Source organism: Epinephelus fuscoguttatus, linkage group LG15 (genome assembly GCF_011397635.1).
Source record: "Epinephelus fuscoguttatus linkage group LG15, E.fuscoguttatus.final_Chr_v1".
NCBI lineage: Eukaryota > Metazoa > Chordata > Actinopteri > Perciformes > Serranidae > Epinephelus > Epinephelus fuscoguttatus.
In genome coordinates, this window is record NC_064766.1 from 8,132,956 (window position 1) to 8,153,285 (window position 20,330).

Genomic DNA, 20,330 nt, shown 5'->3' on the forward strand with positions numbered 1-20,330 from the left:
AGAAACAAGTCACAACCCAGCCACACCCCTCCTCAGATAAGTAAAGAACAGTCCCCTATGCTACTTTTTTTTTCTGGTCACTCAGTATATAAGACAACTATTTCACATTTGGTGTGCTGCATCAATTTCACTGTATTGGACTAATTATCTCTAACGAAATAATCTCAACTCAAATCCACTCACTGACTTTCTGGGGGCTTTTAACAGCATCAGATGCCATTAAAAGTGCAGTAAAAGCTTGTAGACATTTGATGTGAGATGATTTTGTCACACATATTATTTCCAAGGTCAGGGGCGAACCTCCTTGCTCAAGATTTCATATCCAGTTCAGTCACATAAAGGAGAAGAAAAATACTAAAAAATATGATGGAATCCAGTTCAAAGGCACCACAAACAACATGTTTACAAATTGCCATAGAGTCTTTGCTGATGTAAATCAAAGTAAATTAGGTCGGCTTATGTATTAAAATTTACTTAAGCGCAGCTACACTCCTTCTCACTAGGGGGCAGTGGTTGAAAGCCGGGAGCGCACTGGGCACCTGGGTAATCGAGGAAACTCAAGAGATTCTTCTCCGTAGCTAACAGTAGCTAGCCGGCTAATCTCCTGCACAACGCAGTTGTGGTTGTTTTATTTCCCGTTTCAATGTCCGTGTGTTTTTGTCCTTTATATAACAGTAATTTTCTCATACGCCGTGAGTGACAAAAGTGAGGCAGACACCGACGGACAAGTTTAAATACGCTGGATGTTTGGCCACTGTTGCTTTCTCCCAGGATGCTAGCACATAAGCAAACCAGCTAGCTAGCCAACCTGCTAAAGTAGCCAAATAGCAGCAGTGTCCGGATGCTTTGAACAGCAACGCAGCGGATTTTGGTGGAGTTTCTAGTCGGCCTTGCATGATGTCAAGCAACCGGCCACAGCAAAGCGCCGGCGGGGCGAGTTCAGTGCCCAGCACAAGTAGCAGCAGCAGCAGCACAGGAGGCATTGGGAACACGAACGGTGGCGGTGGGAGCAACGCCGTCACAAGTAATGGTAACAATTCTGGAAATGTTGTGCCCTCCCGGACAGCCAGCGAGGGCGGCTTGTCGGTGCCAAGTTTGGCCGCCGTGCCGTCGTCCCGGAGCGGGTTTGCCTCTCTGAGCAGACCCTCTGCGTCCTCAGGCAGCAGAAAGAAATCCCTCCATCAAGCACCCCTTTACAACGGCCTCTTAAATTCATACGAAGATAAAAGCAACGACTTTGTCTGGTTAGTTTTCACTGGAGTGGCCGTGAAAGACCGCTTCTGGAAAACGTCATTTTCTCTATGTTGTAGCTGCTGGATGTAGTGTTTGTAAAGTTTGAAAGCTACTGACATTCACTTAACACGGCTTTTTGTCTACTTTTCCAGCCCAATTTGCTTCGAAATGATCGAAGAGGCACACATGACAAAGTGTGGGCACAGTTTTTGGTAAGTGTTCAGCTTGAGCTAAGGCAGTGGGGAAGTTATTTATTATCACAGCAAATGATTCGAAGTTTATTTGAGGAGCTGCTAATGCACCCAGCAGAAGAAACTGTGAAAATAAAGTAGGCTTGTCAGATATAACCACTTGTGTCATTTGTCAGACTTTTGCTCACAGAAATAACCCTGCACATGCTGCACGTGTATTAATTATGCTTACAGGCAGGGACAGGGGAGGACAAGTTGAATCTCCTCCACCTATTAAGCATTTTGCTCAACTACCAAACAAACCCTCTACATTATTAAAAGTAAAAACTTTTGGTTTACAGTCTCACTTCAGCAACCCCAAACCAGCCTTTGCATCATTCAGAAAAGCCCCTCTTTGTCCTTGCACATTTTTTCACAATATTTTTTTGATGATTTGAACTGAAAATGTGGCCTGAATGAGCAAATCTTTGTGTGCATGTAGATGGAGTGACCACCAACGTCAAACAGGAATTGAAACAAAAAATAGTGCAACAAGAGGATGAAACATTTTCTAAAAAAATGCCCAAACGCAACATTAGAGTAGAGAAGTCAAACTTGTATGTGTTAAGCATGGTTTTGCGCTGGCATTTCAGCACTTTAAGGACAGTTGGGTATGGATTAACTTAATTACTAGCACCTCATACATTAACAGTATTCTCTTGTCCTCATTTCCTTGTGCAGTTTCAGTCGTTGCCACAGTATTCAGTTGTTTCTCCCTCCTGCAGTTTCAAGTGCATCCGACAGAGTTTGGAGGACAGCAACAGATGTCCAAAGTGTAACTATATTGTCGATAATGTGGATCAGCTTTACCCAAATTTTCTTGGTAGGTATTTTTTAGTCAGAAGGTTGAGGCTTGTAAATGTATTAAGTGTTGTTTAGGTATTTTCTGCTTTCGCTGATGTGAAGAAAACAGCTTTGAAATAGAAGAGCTGTAAAAAAAAAAAAAAAAGAAAAGAAAAGAAAAAGTTCATATTTGAATGGGAAGACACAGGTAGCATATCCAGTGTACTCTACAATATATTGATCTTACAATTAAAGCATGAAATTTATTTGTTTTACATTGAATGATAAATTAAAGGGGAAATTCTGTGTATATTTATATCAAATGTAACATGAATTGAAGCTAGAAATTAGGGTTTGCAAAAGTGTGAACACACTCTGTATCATCAAGAAATATTTGATCAAATACATGAATTATTCTGCTTGGAGGTGGAGTTTATGTTCTCCAATCCTAAACAGGACAGACTCTAGCAAAAGTGCTGCGAAAGTACACTAAAAGTAAATAACCCAGCCATTATGGTAATAAAACTGGTAGTTATAGTGCTGTCTCTATTGTTTTTACCACAGCTCGACTGGCTCACCCAAAGTATCATTACTTTGCTATTTAAGTCATAGCGCTTCCACCTTTGTCATTTACCCTTTCTCCACCACTTCCTCCACCCCCACATCCCCATGTTACAGTAAATGAACTGATCCTGAAACAGAAACAAAGGTCGGAGGAAAAGAGACTAAAATTGGATCATCCTGTAAGTCCAACACAAACACACTGTAACTGCTTTGGTTCTTTCTACCTGTGAATCCTGTGAAAGTGACACTTTAATGTTCTAGTGAAACATCTCTTCCTTATAACTGATTGGTGTCTCTGACCCTCAGAATGGGTCTAGGTGGCAGGTGTTCCAGGACGTGTTGAGTCCTGACCAGGAGAACTTGGACCTGGCAAATGTCAATCTGATGCTGGAGCTTCTGGTCCAGAAGAAGAAGCAGCTGGAAGCGGTAAGTCAGGGTATATGGCTGATCGCACATGTATTTCATTTTCTTTTGTGCCAACCATTTCTTGCAGTTCTGCCTGCATAGCTCCACATAGTGATGGGGGTTAACCATTCATGAGAGTTATGTTTTCACCACAATAAAGTGACCACATGATTGTGATGGATCAATGCCAGTGGGTTACACTGAAAAACAGGTGACAGTGAATCCAGGGTATCTGCAGGTTTTGAAAACTCTTAAGAAGCATTAAATTCAATTCCCTCAAAAAGGCCTTAGAAGTGTAAAAAAGTCTAAAACTTCATTTTTAAAGGTCTTCATTTATTCATTTTTTTTGCCTGCAGTAGACAGACACACTGGTGCAACAATGAATTGTGCAGGCAGGAGGCTGTTCAGTCCAGTTCAGTTTCATGCACTGTTACCACGGCTAGCTACAGTAGCCAAGAAGCTCATTGTCTTAAAATCGGCAAGTGTCAATTTTACCAAAAGTTATGGAAATATTTTATACTATATTTTAAACTTTTAATTTTTCTAAAATTAAGTGACTATTCATATGACTAGATATCGTAACAACAGGAAGTACTGACACGCGTGGACACATGATATAAATGTAAATAAATTCATGTACTTGAGGGTTTCCCACACATTCATTTATTGTGGTAGCCCCCCATGATATCGGCATTTGCTGCCACAGATTGATTTTTTATTTTTTGAGCTGGACCGCTATTTAAACTCAAATCATCTTGTTACAATGTTGCGATGTTCTGCTGGGAAACCTTGGGTCCTGGCATTCATGTGGGCGGCACTTGAAACGCTGGACCTACCCAAACGCCATTGTACACCAAGTACATCCCCTCATGGCAACTGCACTCTTGGATGGCAGTTGGGGTCGATGCCTTGAGCTCTTCATCACATTCCTTGCGCCATTCCTGAGCAGTTTTTACATACTGCTGCTGGGCCACTGCAATCAGGTAGTGCTGTTTGGGTGGGTGGAGTGCATCAAGTGACATCCACATGAATGCCAGGACCAATGGTTTCCCCGCAGAACATTGCACTGTAACAAGATGATCAATGTTATCTCGAAAATATATAAGACATTAGAATATGCTAAATAATATAAAAGATAAAATAAGATAACAGGAAAACGTTGCTCTGCTGTGTGTCACACTGTGCTCTGTCTCTGTCACCCTTCTCCTTTTCCATCACAGTTAGTTTTGTAGTTAGGTCACTTTGAGACAAGAAGATCCTGTTTGGAAAAGTTTATAGCCTGTCATGTCATGTTGTGTACAATGATGCAGCTAAAAAAAAAAGTGCAGTGATTCAGCTGATAAAATGTGATCCGACTCGAGGGGCTTTTGGCTGATGCTTTGAATCAGCAATGTTTACAGAGGAGAACTAGTCCTGTAAATGTGGTGGTACACGAGAGAGGAATTTCATCTTCCATCAGTTGTAACATATCGGATATGTGCGAAGAGATTCTTTAGGTTGTGTTTAAAGACACAAGATTTAGTAATGCTTGACACAGTCATTGTGGCAGAGGCAGGGTACGTGTGTTTACCGGATCACACTGACACTGAGTAAATGCAGTAAAACCTGGTGCACAGTACTCTTTCAGAATAGTCTCGAACATCCCCTTTTTTCTTGTCTTGACAATGCTTGTGTTTTGAAAAAAAGTTGCAGGAAAAGAGAAGTATGAACCACAACCTATCCTGTTGACTTCTGTCCTGTCACATCAGCACTCTCTCAGAGGGACAGCAGACATAGAGTTTAAAAATCTTAACCAGTTTTGAAAATAAGTTCCCTCACACGTGAAGTGAACTATGATTGAGTATCTCCTTTTGAAATGCACTCACTATAAGATTAGTGCGTTGTTTACATGGTAAAGATAGCCTTCCAAAGGGAGCTCTCTAACACCATATCTTTATTCCTTTCTCCTCCACACACACCCAAACACGTGTATCTGTGTATTTGACTGTCGATAAATAACAAGAAATTGTATAACTAAATGTATGTTTGAATCAGGTTCTTACACACATTCATGAAAGGAAATTCTCCACAACTCTTTTTCTTAGTGTCCGTTCAAGAATATCTGTCAACTACAGTGGCTGCATGGTTGGCCATGATTTTGCGTATAGAAACACAATCATCAGGGTTTGATCAGGCTTCTTATTTAGGTACAACATGATCAATCGGTGTCCTCTTGGATAGTATCCACAGAGGTAAGTTTGCGTAAATGACAACAGTCTTTTCTCGGCCTCAGTGTAGTCATCCCAGTCAGTTTGGTTGGAGCATGATGATTGAAGGGAAACACTTTTAACAGGCACATTTTCACACATTTCTTAACTAGCATATGTCAAACTGAACTGGTTGCAGGCTGACGCATTAATGTTACAAATCAAATGGTGAGATTAAATCATGGCTGTGTAGACCACAGAGTGACTCCGACACAGTCACATGGGATCAGTGTCATCCTCTAGTACAGGAATAGTTGCAGGATTCGTCAAATAACACATTTAGTGAGTGCAAGGACTGAGAGTACAAGGGTGTGATCACCTTTTGTTTGCAGAAGTAACATATTTGACTGCTGTTCTAATGTTGTGTGTGAGCACGTGATGAGGCACAGTTATGTTGAAAACAGACTGATGCACTGTAAGTTTTCTTGACCGATAGTCCAGCAGCAGTGACAGTCTTCAAAAAAACAGATTAGTCAAGAACGTATGTTTGTGGTGTCTGTGAAAAGGCAGGTTGGCATTCATACTATTGCCTGTGGGTTTGTCAGAGTCTGTGTCCCATGGGTGCTGTCCCATTGTGTGTGGCTCTGGTTTTGATACGTAAGAGAACAGTCGCACGTTCTTTTTTTTTTACATTAATTCTAATAGAAATGTGCTATCAGTATTTTAAGATGGATATCACTTTCTTCTAACTGTGGGATCTAGAATATGGCAATCAAACATTTTAAAATGACCAATACCAATGTGTCAGCTATCTCACAGCTAACACAAGCCAGATTAGTACACTGAAGGACTCATATTTTTGGATTAAAACAAAGGAACCAGGTCAATGTTTGTTTTCTATTAAGTTGCTGGTAGTACTACTCCTCTCTGACACTACCTTCCACTGCTCAGGTTCCTTGTCATTCCTCTCATATTTGTTTTTGTGAATGTGCTGATCCTGATTCAGATGTGCCAAATATGAAACTGGGGTTATTCAGTTCATCTTCCTGGTGGAATTGTTCATCTAGCCAATTGGCGTCAGTGGCTGCTTTTATTTCTTTCACAGGACCTATTCTTCATACATTTTTGGTTAGCGTGTCTTCTTATTGGAGCCAAATTATTTGTCTCAGTGCAACCTGATGGGACTTGTTTGTTGTGATTATTAGGAAATTTGAGATCTACATGTAGTGATTACTCTTAATAGGCTGCAACAAATTCACACTTTCTGAGGGAATGTTATTGTTTTTCCAGATGTTTGTTGACTGTAATTTGCAGGTGTATTGTAGGTGACTTGAAATACTGGCTTTTATTAGTCATGTATTAACAATTGTTGCTAATAAAAATCCATTTTTCTTGGTGGGGTTTCACTGAAGACTTTGCCATCATAGCAAACCTTAATGGAAATAACAGCAGTGGATGTTGTTGCTTACCTTCTTTGGTGTTTTCATTAGTTTAGACTGTATAAAAAAATGGCAAAATACAATTATCCGTCCAAAATATGACCTGACTTCCTGTTCTTGGTTCTTTTAGTTATGTTGGACATTTGAAGCATGGCAAGACTTCTAGCCACAGTTGTCAAAAAGCATCTTGCAACACCCAAAAACCCTCGAGTTTGGAATTGAAGTCAAATTGCATAACATCCTTGCTCCTAATAGTCTGTGTCTCATTTTGATCATTCTTTTCATCACAACTGCGCTTTAGTTGGCAATGCTCTCAAGCTGAAGTGTCAGGGATGGAAAGAGTACTAGAATATTGTATTCCAGTTAAAGTCCTTTAACTTTAAAGAAATGGTACCCAAGTGAGAGTAAAATTACTTGTGTAATAATTAAAGTTGTTCAGTTAGAATGCATTTAGTGTAAACATTACAGTGTTATAAAGATATTAGAAGCAGAATGAAGATGTAGAGAGACCAGAGCATCAGGGTTCAATATGTTTTTCCCATTGGCAACTAAAATGTTTTGACATGATCCTACTGTGTCTTCAGAGAATAAGCAAAGGTATTCTGCAGCTTCACTTGTAGTTATGTGAGATTATGTTTGATGTCTGTTTCTCCACTAGGAATCCCAGGCAGCTCAGAGACAGATCCTCATGGAGTTCCTTAAAGAGGCCAGGAGAAACAAGAGAGAGGTACTGTTGTTTTTATATTCAAATTATAATCGTACACAGAGGCAGAGCTGGCGGGAGGGGAGGCGGCTTCTGGCGCTTCAGCTCCAACGTGTTTTCCCAAAAGTCCCGAATCTTTTAGGTTTTACAGTACTTTCACCTTTGTGTTGCTCGGATAATAATACCTTCCCATGTTGTTTATCCCACTATGCTATTCCCTAAAGAATCTAATATAGTAAATGTTCTTCTGTCCGCCTAATATTCAATTCAAAGTATTGAAGACCACATTTACCTGTTCGTCTTGTTCAGAATTCTTGAATTCTTCAATTACAGCAGCCCAGATGTTTTTGGATGGATTCAAATGTAGCAGATTTGTTAACAAAACATTTATTCTGTGAACTCTACTCTGGCATAGTTTAACAATAATAAGTCCTAAGATGTAATGCTGTTTATGCCAACTTCCTACCCTACTTGTGTGATGTAACTTAAAAGTAGTAACCTCACCCAGTTTTTGCCTCATTTTAGGTGGCAGGAGTGAAAATTAGTCATCTTAAACATTTGTTGTGTCATGGTTTCAGATTGATGACGACAGCTGTAGAACAATTAGAAACAAAATATGATGTATGCTCCACAGGATGATTTTTTTTTTCTCCTTGTCCTGTTTTCCCAAAATATGTACATATTTTCTGGCATACTAATATCTCAAATGGCATGAAAAGTAGTGCATATATACTGTAACTGTGACCTAAATCTGCCTGAAGAGCATGTCCCAGGGCCCCCTGAGGTTTTGGCAGAGCCCCTGGCTTCGGCGCTGATAGTACTGCTGTACAAAGATTGGTCTGTTGGAAACTCAATGCGATTTTCAAAAGAAATATGAAACACTTTTGTATTGGAGAAAACTCAACTTTGTACAAGTAAAACACATGAACAAAAGCATAAAGTTTTAATTTCTAAGAAGATGTTAAAAAACCCAAACAAATAAATATTTCATGAAATAATTTTAAAACTGACCACATGCAGGCGTATTCATGTGTTTCTGCTCTGTCAACAGCAACTAGAGCAACTACAGAAAGAGCTCAACTTTCTTGAAGATGACATTAAGCGTGTCGAGGTAAAGTAACAGAACATATCGCGCTCCTGCATGTGTTATCTATCTCTCATGGAGTGCTAGAGAAGCAGTACACATGATTATGAAGTCATATTATATTGTGAAATGGCAACAACTGGAGCAAGTCGTCATCACAGCTTGACATGTGACCTGTGCAATTTTCCAGGAAATGAGTGGCCTGTACTGTCCAATGATGGAGGCAGAGTGCACGGTGCCTAATGTTGAAGCTCCCTCACCAGCGCCCAGGTACGGCTGACCTCTGTTCTGACAAATTCTGCCTGTACAGCAAATGAGTCCTCCGTCATCACAGTACAACCAAACACATGTACCTTTTTTGTTTACCAAAACAGAAACCTATTCTCAGCACAGATCCTTATGTAGGAGCGTCACAGCTGATAGCAAACATCATGCATTTAGTCTAGATGTTATGGGTTCAGTATCACTGTATAGTATACCTCACGTGTCTGTATATTTTTTATTTGTTTGTTTTTTGAGTAGCTGCAGTAGTATTATTGAGCCACCAGACTACAGCCAGCCTCCAGGTTTTGGTGGAACAACCCAGGTAAGGCAGAAAAACATGCATACACACATGTCGTTTAGCTGCCTTGAAATCTATTTCTAACCCTCTTTCAAAGTTTCATCTTTCATCTTGTTATGTGGCCTGTAATCTGTTTGTTTGTATCTCTTTTTTGAAAATTTTTATAATATGGATTCAAGCTGCTGGTTTTGCCTTCAAAGTAACACGAGAAAAAGTTCCATGGCTGTTTCAAAAAACATCAAGATCTCACAGGTTTTTGAGATACTGTGACGGTCAGAATCGATATTAAACTGTCAAATTAGACTTAATTTACATCAAAACTAAAACAATGTGAGCTTCAACAGAATACATGTCAAAATGAGTTTAGCACTGACTTGTCTCATAAATGCTTGGAATTCTTTTTCCAGGGTAAAAGACAGACCTGGTACAACAGCACTCTTGCGTCAAGGAGGAAGAGGCTGACAGCTCATTTTGAGGACCTGGAACAGTGCTACTTCTCCAACAAAATGTCACGTATCACAGGTAGGGTTGGGTATCATTTATATACCGTTTGATTTGGTACCGGTACTCAGTTGTACCTTTTTTGTGTGTTTTACTCTCTCTGTAATTACAAAGATATAATTTCAATCAAAATAAAGTATATCAAATAAGTACAGACAAATTTAACATGTTACTAATAACATGTTATTAGGAATAAGTACAGGCACAACTCATAACTCTTGGTTGCGTTTATTCAGAACATTTTACACACCACACAAAATAGAACCCACTATACCACCCTCTACCCTCCCAAATCCATCTCCACAACTTCCATTGAGTTCTGAAAAATATAACCACACTTAGGACTGCTTTCGACTTGAACAAGCTGCAGGGGTGACAAAGCATCGTTCTTTCTTTTACTCTCTCAAAATTTCAATCGGTACTTGGTATGACCAATGATATACAGCCGGTACCCTTGAAAGAACAGAGTTTGTAACCCTGCTCTAATCACAGGTACAAGACCTGCAGTAACTTGTGGCCTCATTCTCTCATAACAATAGCAATTTGTCTAGAAACATCTGTAGGCAGCTACGCATCTGTTGTTTGATTTTGTACGTCACTGGAGAAACTGGACTATATTTGCACAAAGAATAAGGCTTCAGTTCTTAGAACTGGATATTCGCTTCACAGGACGGATGGTAGTGTCTGCCTCACCTCTGTGTTACTGCTGAAGTTACTATTTCCAAAATGAAGACCACATTTGCTCAAACTTCACTGCTTGCTGTTGCAGAGATGGTGTTTCTGATTAAAAAATCTTAGGCACAAAGCAGAAACCTTCAACATTCAGTGTGGTTATATTTGACCTCTTTTTTTCCATAACATGCAGTATATATGGTTCACATCCCTGTTGCTCCTTGTGAACAGTATTTTAATAGTGTGTCTATTGTGTCCAGATGAAGGCAGGAATCTGAACCAGCTGGATGATTTTATGGAGTGTCTGTCTAAGTTTACACGCTACAACTCTGTGCGGCCGCTCGCCACCCTCTCTTATGCCAGTGACCTGTATAACGGCTCCAGTATTGTCTCCAGGTACAACTTGTTTATGATCCCTTAAGACTCATGGTGTGTAGAATTGGGTGGCATTATGATGTTTATTTCCCACTGTGATGAGTAGAGGCACAAAAATGTTTTCTAACAGTATAATCTTTATCAGCACTGACTGTATTCTCACCTTTGTTTCAGTATTGAGTTTGACCGAGACTGTGACTACTTTGCCATCGCCGGTGTGACAAAGAAGATCAAGGTGTTTGAGTATGGCACAGTGATCCAGGATGCTGTGGACATCCACTACCCTGTTAATGAGATGACCTGCAATTCCAAAATCAGGTAGGAGACATCATTCCTCCCCACAGGAGCAGGGACGTGCAGGCATCTTTCAGATCATACAGTGCAGTCTTTAGAGTGGTTCTGATCTCCTTTTAGGCCATGTGAGAAACTCTTTGTACACACATTCAGCAAAGACACTGCTGATGATGCTGGCCTCTACAGCACTGCTTTCATCATTCACTAAATAAAACGTACTTTTATTAGCATATGGTGTGACAGAAATCCCCATATTTCTATTTTGTCAGGGTATGAGTTGTAGTGTTGTGCAGGCCTGTACTGATCAGACTTATGTCTCAGATTTGTAAAAACTTAATCAAAATCATTCTAGAATAATGGTCCTGGGGATGATTTCTGTTCATTCCAAACATGTTTTACAGTGTCCCAGGGGGAATAGGACACCGTTAGTCTCGAGCCCCGCTTATTAGCCTGCGCAAAATTGCTGTGACACAACAGAAAAACTGAACAAGAACATCTGATACTGATGTGTGGGTGATAAATCGGTGCATCCCTAGATTGAAACACTTGACAAATGTGACAAATTGCAAACTTGAATCTTAAAGTGAAAGTGATTCTAACCCTGTTTGTTGTAGCTGTATCAGCTGGAGCAGCTATCATAAAAACCTTCTGGCTAGCAGCGACTATGAGGGCACTGTCATACTGTGGGATGGATTCACCGGCCAGAGGTCCAAAGTCTACCAGGTATGAGACTCAGGTCTTAGAGCATCGCTTTATTTGTGATAAGGAGTCCAGTCTTTATTTGAATTCTCTATATTGGTAAATGCACATTTGACTTCATGAATCACTGATGAAATTAGGCATTTTATCAATTTTATCCTCTGCTCTCTTTAAGGAACACGAAAAAAGGTGTTGGAGCGTTGACTTCAACCTGATGGACCCTAAGCTGTTAGCCTCTGGTTCTGATGATGCTAAAGGTAACTGAGGAATGCTTTCCCTGACATATGTTTAGACACAAAACATCCTCTGTCTTTCCAGCTCATGGTGAAATGATCTCATGTGTTTTTGTGTTTCAGTTAAGTTATGGTCAACCAATCTTGACAACTCTGTCGCCAGCATCGAGGCTAAGGCTAATGTCTGCTGTGTGAAATTCAGTCCCACCTCCAGGTATCATCTGGCCTTCGGCTGTGCAGGTAAGATCAGGATTTGTTTTAGGTTGTGAGTGTCAGATTCCTCATCTTTGTCCAGTAAAATACTGTTGGTAGACAGTAGTGTTGACTCTGTATCACCATCATGTTTCTTATGCATATAATACAGCACTCGACAGTGTGAGCGTTTCACTCGCATTTGTGATTAAAAATAGGCGTGTGCAAACGGTAAAAAAATATTTAGGGGCACATGTGCACATAAAAAAATCAGCTGAAGCAGCCTATATTTTTGTCAATAAAAAAATATGATAATCTAACCGCAAATGTCAGAGCAACTCCAGCCGCCTTTCCTCTTCCCTGTGTGACATGGTTATGGGCGGTTTTCCAAGCCACTGTTGGCACAATGAATATAAGTCCCACTGTCGGCAGTGTGGAAATAGGTCAAAATGTAGCGGAGGAGACGGACCGGGTCAAGTGCGGACCTCCGGGGAAGCCCTCTCCCCTCTCCCCTCTACCCTCTCCCCTCTCCCCTCTCCCCGCAGTGAAGGACCGTTCTCCAAGTTACCGCTGCTGGGCAGCATGGAAATAAGTCAAAGTGTGGAGCAGACGGACCGGGTTAAGCGGCGGACCTCCGGGGAGGCCTGCTCCGTTCTCCCCGCAGTTAGGGACCGTTCTCCATAGCCAGGCTGTCAGCTGGGTGGGAAAAAGTCAAAGTGTGGAGCAGACGGACCGGGTTAAGCGGCGGACCTCCGGGGAGGCCTGCTCCGTTCTCCCTGCAGTTAGGGACCGTTCTCCATGGCCAGGCTGTCAGCTGGGTGGGAATAAGTCAAAGTGTGGCGGAGAAAAGGGACTGGGAAAAGCAGCGGACCTCCGGGGAAGCCTGCTCCGTTCTCCCCGCAGTTAGGGACCGATTGCCACAGTACCGCTGCTGGGCAGGGTGGAAATAAGTCCTGCAGAGTTTCAGAGGACCTGGAGAATGTTTTAGGATAGTAATAACATTATATAAGATCATCATATTACAAAGATAATATATATAAGATAATAACATTAAAGACAAAATTAAATTGCAATAGGCCTACTTTTTCAAAACTTGATGATTTTACCTTTCTGTACATTTTGTATACAAATTCATTAAATAATTTTGCTTGTAAATGTCTATTTGCATCACGTTTATCACGGAAAACACATTATTTGATCAATTTACATCGTGCCCCTAAAGTTCTTTGTGCGCTCCTTACTTTTTCAACTTAGGAGCACATGTGCTCCTAGGGAAAAAAGTTAGTGTCAAGCCCTGTATAAGCAGCTTTACAAGTCACTGTACACAGTCTCAACTTCCAATCAGTTGAGTTTATTTCAAATGTTAAAAGTTCACTGGGGGAAAAAAAATGATGAGAATTTGTCTCTTCAAAATCATAGGCAGAGAAACTTGTTTTTCTCTCATTGCAGTGTATTAGTATTATTATTGCAACACTCGATGGGGTGCACTCACCCCACACCACTGCAGTTTGTCCTTGTGATCTCCAGAATTTCTTTTGTGGTTTCACAGACTTTGGTGGTCCAGACAAACTTCTGAAAACTTTTTTTTTTTTTTTTTTTTTTTCTTACTTTCCCAAAGGAGAAATAAGAATTTTGAATATTCTCCTGTACACAGAAACAATCCTTCAGGTGACTTATGCTGGATAAATGGAGAGCAGCACACAAACTCTGTGTTATCCAGCGGTGAATTGCCCTGGCTTATTTACGCCATTCCCTGTGTCCTCTGAGGTCCAAGTCTGGGAAAGGAAACCCCTCCTTGACCTTGAAGTTGTTGGTTTACTGTCTGGAGAGAAGCTCAGACATTGGAGTAATAGCCAGCAGGCACAGTGTACCGTTCATTCAAAAACAAGAACTGATGGAGAACACATAGCTTGTAAGAAACATTTTAGCAAATGTCAACAGAGGCATTGCACCATCATTTCACCATGGCTGCCTGCCTTGGTGGTTACTGCATACCACTGACGCTAAGATTTGTTTCCGGTTATGAAGGACACCTAACTGAGCAGCCTTGCATACAACAGCCCCTCCCCACTCTTTTTGAATGTTCTGTCATTTCTTCCGTCTGAATGCTTGCCTTTATTTTGGTTTGCAGACCACTGTGTCCACTACTATGATCTACGGAACACTAAGCAGCCAATCATGGTGTTCAAAGGCCACAGGAAGGCTGTGTCCTATGCCAAGTTTGTCAACGGAGAAGAAATTGTTTCTGCGTAAGTCAGTTCAGTCTTATTTTTAGCAGTATTGTGCTGAAATTATATTTTTGTATGTACAAAAAAGTTATCCATCTTTTCATTTCTTTTTGTCAAATGAGTGAAGCTCTTTGGCATGAAAGTCCACCTTTCTAATGTTAAAATGTTTTAAACCTATCACTAAACCTTACCTGTTGGCAACATGTAGGTCAACCTAACTCACTCGAATAACCATATTCCTATGTTAAATCTACCTCTGCATGGGACCACATATATACTACTTAACTTTACTTACTTGCCTGCAATACTTCAATAAGAAAAAGATGATTTGTTAAAAAATTCTGTTAAATTTGTTTAAAAAGCATTTAATTAAGTGCCCGATACTTGTAGACACCATGTTCACTGATTCCATACAAAAAGTATCTATCAACACAATTGATAATCTTCCATCTCAGGGTAGTGAAAAACATTTCTAAGAAGTCATGTCAGAAAATGCCCTACAGTTGTGGACTCATTATATATTTACATCCTTTAATTCACAGCTCAACGGACAGTCAGTTGAAGCTGTGGAACGTCAACAAACCTCACTGCCTGCGCTCCTTCAAAGGTCATATCAATGAGAAGAATTTCGTAGGCCTGGCTTCCAATGGAGACTATGTCGCCTGTGGTAAGCATTGATTACAAACAGTACAACAGCTTATAGTTTGGATGGGTAATATATCAGATGTACTTGATGTATTGTGGCTTGTTTCACGTAGGATGTATAAAATGACTATCATGAACATTGAGTATATATGGTCTTTTTTTAAGCCATCTGCATAAGACTCGCTTTGGCGTTTCTGTGTTATGGCTGTCTCCCTTTCACAGACACACACATAAAGAAAGACTCACAAATGTAATATGTCACACACACTCTGCCCATTCAGATTACTTTCTCCTAAGTGATAGTGTGAGCAGGCGAAGTGTGTTTCATGTCTGCGGGGCTCCAGAACGCTACTATTAGTTGCATTTTGTGACCATGGAGCACCACTGCAGCTTGCAGATATTAATAAATGAACTGGAGAGCTGTTTGTTTTCAGCTTACAGTAAATAAATCATCATGTTTAACGGTGCCAAGGTTACAGTTTAATTTAATGCCTCTGTACCTGTAGGACTCCAGACCACAACTATTTAGTCACATTTTGTAACCATGGAGCGTTAGTGGGACTTTCAAATATTATTAGTATATGAACTGGAGAGCTGTTTGTTTTCAGCACGCAGTGAGAGAATCCTCACATCTAAGGCGCTGTGGCAACAGTTTAATTTTGTGCTAACTGCTAACCGCTAACTGTTGACTGGAAGCTTTAAGTTAACAGCAAAACATTAAGACGTCCGACCCAAGATGAGCAAAGTGCTTCCACTTTCATTAACTTACTTAAATTATTTAACTTTATTATAACAGTGGCTACTTTATTGTGACTAGTTAATTTAATAATTTTGTATTTTAGTAGTCTACAGTACTTGAGAGGAGTTTTCAAAATATTGCGATATATATTGTGTACCGTAATATAGCCTAAAAATATCAAGATATTATATTTAAGTCATATTGCTCAGCCCTAGCTTATAGCTAATATGTTGCAAATGTATCTGAAATGCAGTATTTCCTTACTATGTGCTCAGCAGGGGCAGGGGCACTGCTATAGTTTTATTATTTATTCTTTTAGGAAGTTACTACAGCAGCCTGTAATTAAACAAATGCCAATCTAACAATTGTCAATCTATTTTAAAAAAAATCACCTTTTCTGTGTGTGTTTTTTGTGTGTACTTATACAGGCAGTGAAAACAACTCCCTGTACCTGTACTACAAAGGACTTTCCAAGACACTGTTGACATTCAAGTTTGACACAGTGAAGAGTGTCCTGGACAAGGACAAGAAGGAGGACGACACCAATGAGTTTGTCAGTGCGGTCTGCTGGAGAGCCCTACCTGATGGAGTGAGTTCACATTATTGTTACACTTGTTGTTAATTTTATATGTGCTGTTCATATTTAAATGCTGTACTAGATGGACAATCACAACAATGGTGTACATTATGTCACCGCCTGTTGATGTCATTGTTAACTTTAACTCAAGTACTTCAAGTCCTCCTTTCTGTGGTCATTGTGTGCTGCTGTGTAGTCCTGATATGGCGCGGCATCACTGTTGGGGGGGGGGGAAAGTCTATCTCCTCTTTTTTTGTCACTGAAAACAGTATTTTTAGTTACGTTTGTTTTTCTTTTTTACTAGATTTTGTTTACATTTTTCATCAACAATATTACATTTTGATATAGTCACAGCTAGTTTTCAGTGACGTTGGTGCCGTGTCCTTGTCATCTAATCTTAGTCAGGGAATAAAAAGGTCGTTGACAAACACATTTGGTTCAACTTTTTGTGAACGAAATTAACGCTGCGCGTCTATTATTGCTATCTGCTGTTAATAAGAAGATGGCGTTAATGCACACAGTCTCTTGTTGAAACGGAAACGTGTTTTAGCCATGATAAAGGATCAATTACACATGATGTGATATGAGAATCTTATTTCCAATTCACCTTGCCTTATTACACAAAAAGAATGAAATTTTATATCACATTTTGTTAAACAAACTGTAATATTGTCCTAATAGATGATTAAATGTTACCAACACTATGTTGTGATTTATTATTATACTTTGTTTTTCAGGAGTCAAATGTACTGATTGCTGCAAACAGTCAAGGAACAATCAAGGTTTGTGTTTTGAAAGTTATACACAGAACATACTAATAACTTCAATAACTTGAAGTTTTTGCAAGTTAGTTGCTAATTAATTTTCTTTCAGTCGGCCAATCTTTTCAGATCTAATACAAAAGGAACCTTCTTTTTTGCACGTTTGACACTGTGTTTTAAAAGGCACATTCGAAATCCAAATGTAATGCCTCTGACATTTGTCAGAGGTCAAAATACGCAGACAATACTCTGTATGTGAAGTGTAGTTTCTGGATGCTTTGAGCACACAAAAAGCCATTCACCTTTGTTGTACAGGGTGGCAGCAGAAAATCCACTGACAGATATTTTAAACCCCACTACATCAAATTAAAATGATCTGTATGATGAGTTGTCACAAGGGATGAGTGGCAAAGAATGTATTTTTAGGAATGTAATGTGTTTTAGTTTGTTGAATCAGTGGTTTTGGGGGTTACAGGTCCAGTCTACTGTTGAGGCCACCTATTTAAAAACAGGAGAGATGCTTCACTCAGTCTGTAGTATTGGACTTAGAATTTCCCGCTGTGCTGCACTTTTGTTAACAGCAACAACTAAACTCACTGTTTCAACACCTTGATTCTAGTGACAGTGAGCTACAGATAACATTACAGTTCTATCTTCTCTCTCCACACAGGTACTGGAGCTTGTCTGATGGCGCACCATATCATCAGTGTGTGATCGAATCAGCCTCTGTTTGTTTGGTAGAGGATCAGTCTGATGCAGGAGGAGCCCAGGCTGCCTGCTGAACAAGGATATCCGACAACAGCAGGAGAGCTGATATAAACTGAACCTGTCTTATTTTAATGAGCTCCAGCAGAAAGACTGTGGACCAGTACATCAGTATAGCAGGAGAAGATGTGCTGTCTTTTTACAGCAAAGAAACAAGGACCTTGCTCGGGCACAAATGGAACAAGAGACTTTAGAAAACATTTTAGTTTCTTTTCAGTAAAGTTATATCGGCTACTATAGAACGCCTCTTTATGGTTTTAGGTCAAATCAAAACTTGTTCCTTTTTTTAATTGAGCTGCTCCTCTTGAGGGTACAGCCAGCCAAACGCTACTAGTGTGATGCATTTTTCCTTTTAAAGGCCAAAGCACAAACAAAATGACATGCAAAAATGATGTCTTCACATGAAGCTTTTAACCCCCCCCCCCATTGTTTGTCAACCACCTGTTTTTCCCCCTTTACATGTAGTTTTTGTGTTTTTCAGATTGGGAGAAATCAGTTTTAATAAATATGACTTGAATTTCATTCTGTCAAGCGTATCGTTAGTTTCTTTTCCGGCTTACAAGTGTAGAATGTGAGTAATTGTACGGAGGTCAAGGATCATGGAAATGTTGATGTTTCTGTATCTGTCGGAACAAAATGAGATTTGATGTGTTTTCCTTTGATCACAGCAATTCTCATGTAACTTAAGGCATTGTTCTGCAGTGCTACATCGAACTGGATTATTTTTCCACGTGTATGTGAGCTGTTTGTTGCTTGTTGAAAAATGAGAACCTCAGAATCAGATTTAGTTCTTTTAAAGTAGCAATGGAATTACTCTTCGCATACTGTACATCTACGTTTTTAACTCCACACAGACTGCTGTCGGTTTCTGTGGAGGGGTGATCCGTGTTGACAACATTGACATTGAGAGGATTTGGTAAAACACCGCCAAGACCTATTTTATGATAACTGAGTGAGAGAGGTGTTTTGTATTTGTATAACTGAATAAATTATTTCAAAACAGCCTTGTCCCATTTGTTTTTATTAGATATTTTTGGCATTTGAAGCATTCTCTTAACAGAGTTTTGTTTACAGATGGGTCTCATAAGGGGTGGTGAACCTTGTGTGAAAAGGTGATCCATTAATTCTACCAGAGCGCCACTAAATGTCGTGTTTACTTTTTTATTTTATACTAAATGTGTGACACCTATCACTGCAAGAGCCTTTTGCTATAGCTCTCTTACTCTGGAAATTTCACACTGTCTACTGTAATTTCATAATGAGCAATGAAAACAAAAGATTGGTGGTCTCAATAGCACGACAGGGAGACTAAACATTATTTTTTAAATTTAAATTACATGAACAAAGTCTCACAGAAACGTCAAACAGAAAATAAAAAAATAAATGAGATACTATCACAATTGATTAAATTAATTCCACAGCAAATATTTTGTTCTTTAATGGCTAATCAATTATATCATTAACACAGGCCTCAAGATTGTGAAGCAGCAGTAATTGTATATTTTTCTTTATGTATCTTTTTATCATGTAGCGTACCTTTTCAACTCATTTCTAATTAATTAAGGTGGTTATGATGATGTGTTAATCATTTATAACGTCTGTCTATGAGTGAGTCGTGTCCAGTTGTGGCTAATGTAATGTGTGTAAGTGTGTGTGACTGGATTCAGGAGGCGTTAAACAGTCTTATTGCTATGGGGACGAAATATCTCCTGAAACGCTGTGTTCTGCAACGCAGTGAGATGAGCCAACTGCTGCAGCTGCTCCTCTGTCGCTCCAGGAGGCTGTGGAGAGGGTGTCTGCTATTGTCCATTAAAGCATTCAGGTTGTTGAATGTGCCCCTCTCCACCACAGTTCTTAGTGGGTCCAGTCTCCTGCCGAGCACTGAGCCAGCTTTTTTAACCAGCCTGTCCAAACACTTGATGTTTTGTCTGTCAAGCTGCCTCCCCAGCACACTGCAGCGTAGAAGAGTGCACTTGGCATCACAGTGTGATGGAACATGGTCAGCATCTCCACACACACACATCAAAGGACCTCAGTGTCTGTAGGAAGAACAGAAGGCTCTGTCCCCTCCAGTAGAGGGCATCAGTCAGTCTCCTTGGTTTTGGTTGCGTTCAGGTGGAGACAGCGCTTACTGCACCAGTCCCTGAAGGCATCCACAAGGTCCCTGTACTCCCACTTCTGATAGCTCCTTATACAAGTCACAATAGCTTTATCATCAGAGTATTTTTGTATGTGGCAGGACACTGAGTTGTGCTTAAAGTCTGCTGTGTAGACTGTGAACAGGAACGGTGCTAAAACAGTTCCCTGTGGAGCACCAGTGCTGCTCCTGACCATCTCGGAGACACAGCTTCCAAGCCTGACATACTGAGGCCGCTCTGTCAGGTAGTCTGTTATCCAGGAGGTCAGGAGGCGATTTACTCCCATCCCCTTCAACTGGTCTCTCAGTATGGGGGGCTGGAT

The 20,330-nt window shown here is 40.2% G+C and overlaps 1 protein-coding gene across 1 annotated transcript; it reads left to right on the forward strand.

The window, feature by feature from the left end:
• Nucleotides 1-535: 535 nt before the first annotated feature.
• On the forward strand, nucleotides 536-18,859 carry cop1 (COP1 E3 ubiquitin ligase). The gene is made up of 20 exons (XM_049598450.1): nucleotides 536-1,244; nucleotides 1,386-1,445; nucleotides 2,189-2,286; nucleotides 2,925-2,989; nucleotides 3,117-3,236; nucleotides 7,499-7,567; nucleotides 8,595-8,654; nucleotides 8,818-8,897; nucleotides 9,150-9,213; nucleotides 9,597-9,711; nucleotides 10,623-10,758; nucleotides 10,912-11,055; nucleotides 11,646-11,754; nucleotides 11,906-11,987; nucleotides 12,087-12,203; nucleotides 14,287-14,404; nucleotides 14,926-15,050; nucleotides 16,196-16,356; nucleotides 17,082-17,126; nucleotides 17,776-18,859. The coding sequence occupies exons 1-20, from the start codon at nucleotides 895-897 to the stop codon at nucleotides 17,791-17,793; spliced, it is 2,136 nt and encodes a 711-aa protein (XP_049454407.1). The 5' UTR covers nucleotides 536-894; the 3' UTR covers nucleotides 17,794-18,859.
• The last annotated feature ends 1,471 nt before the right edge of the window (nucleotides 18,860-20,330 follow it).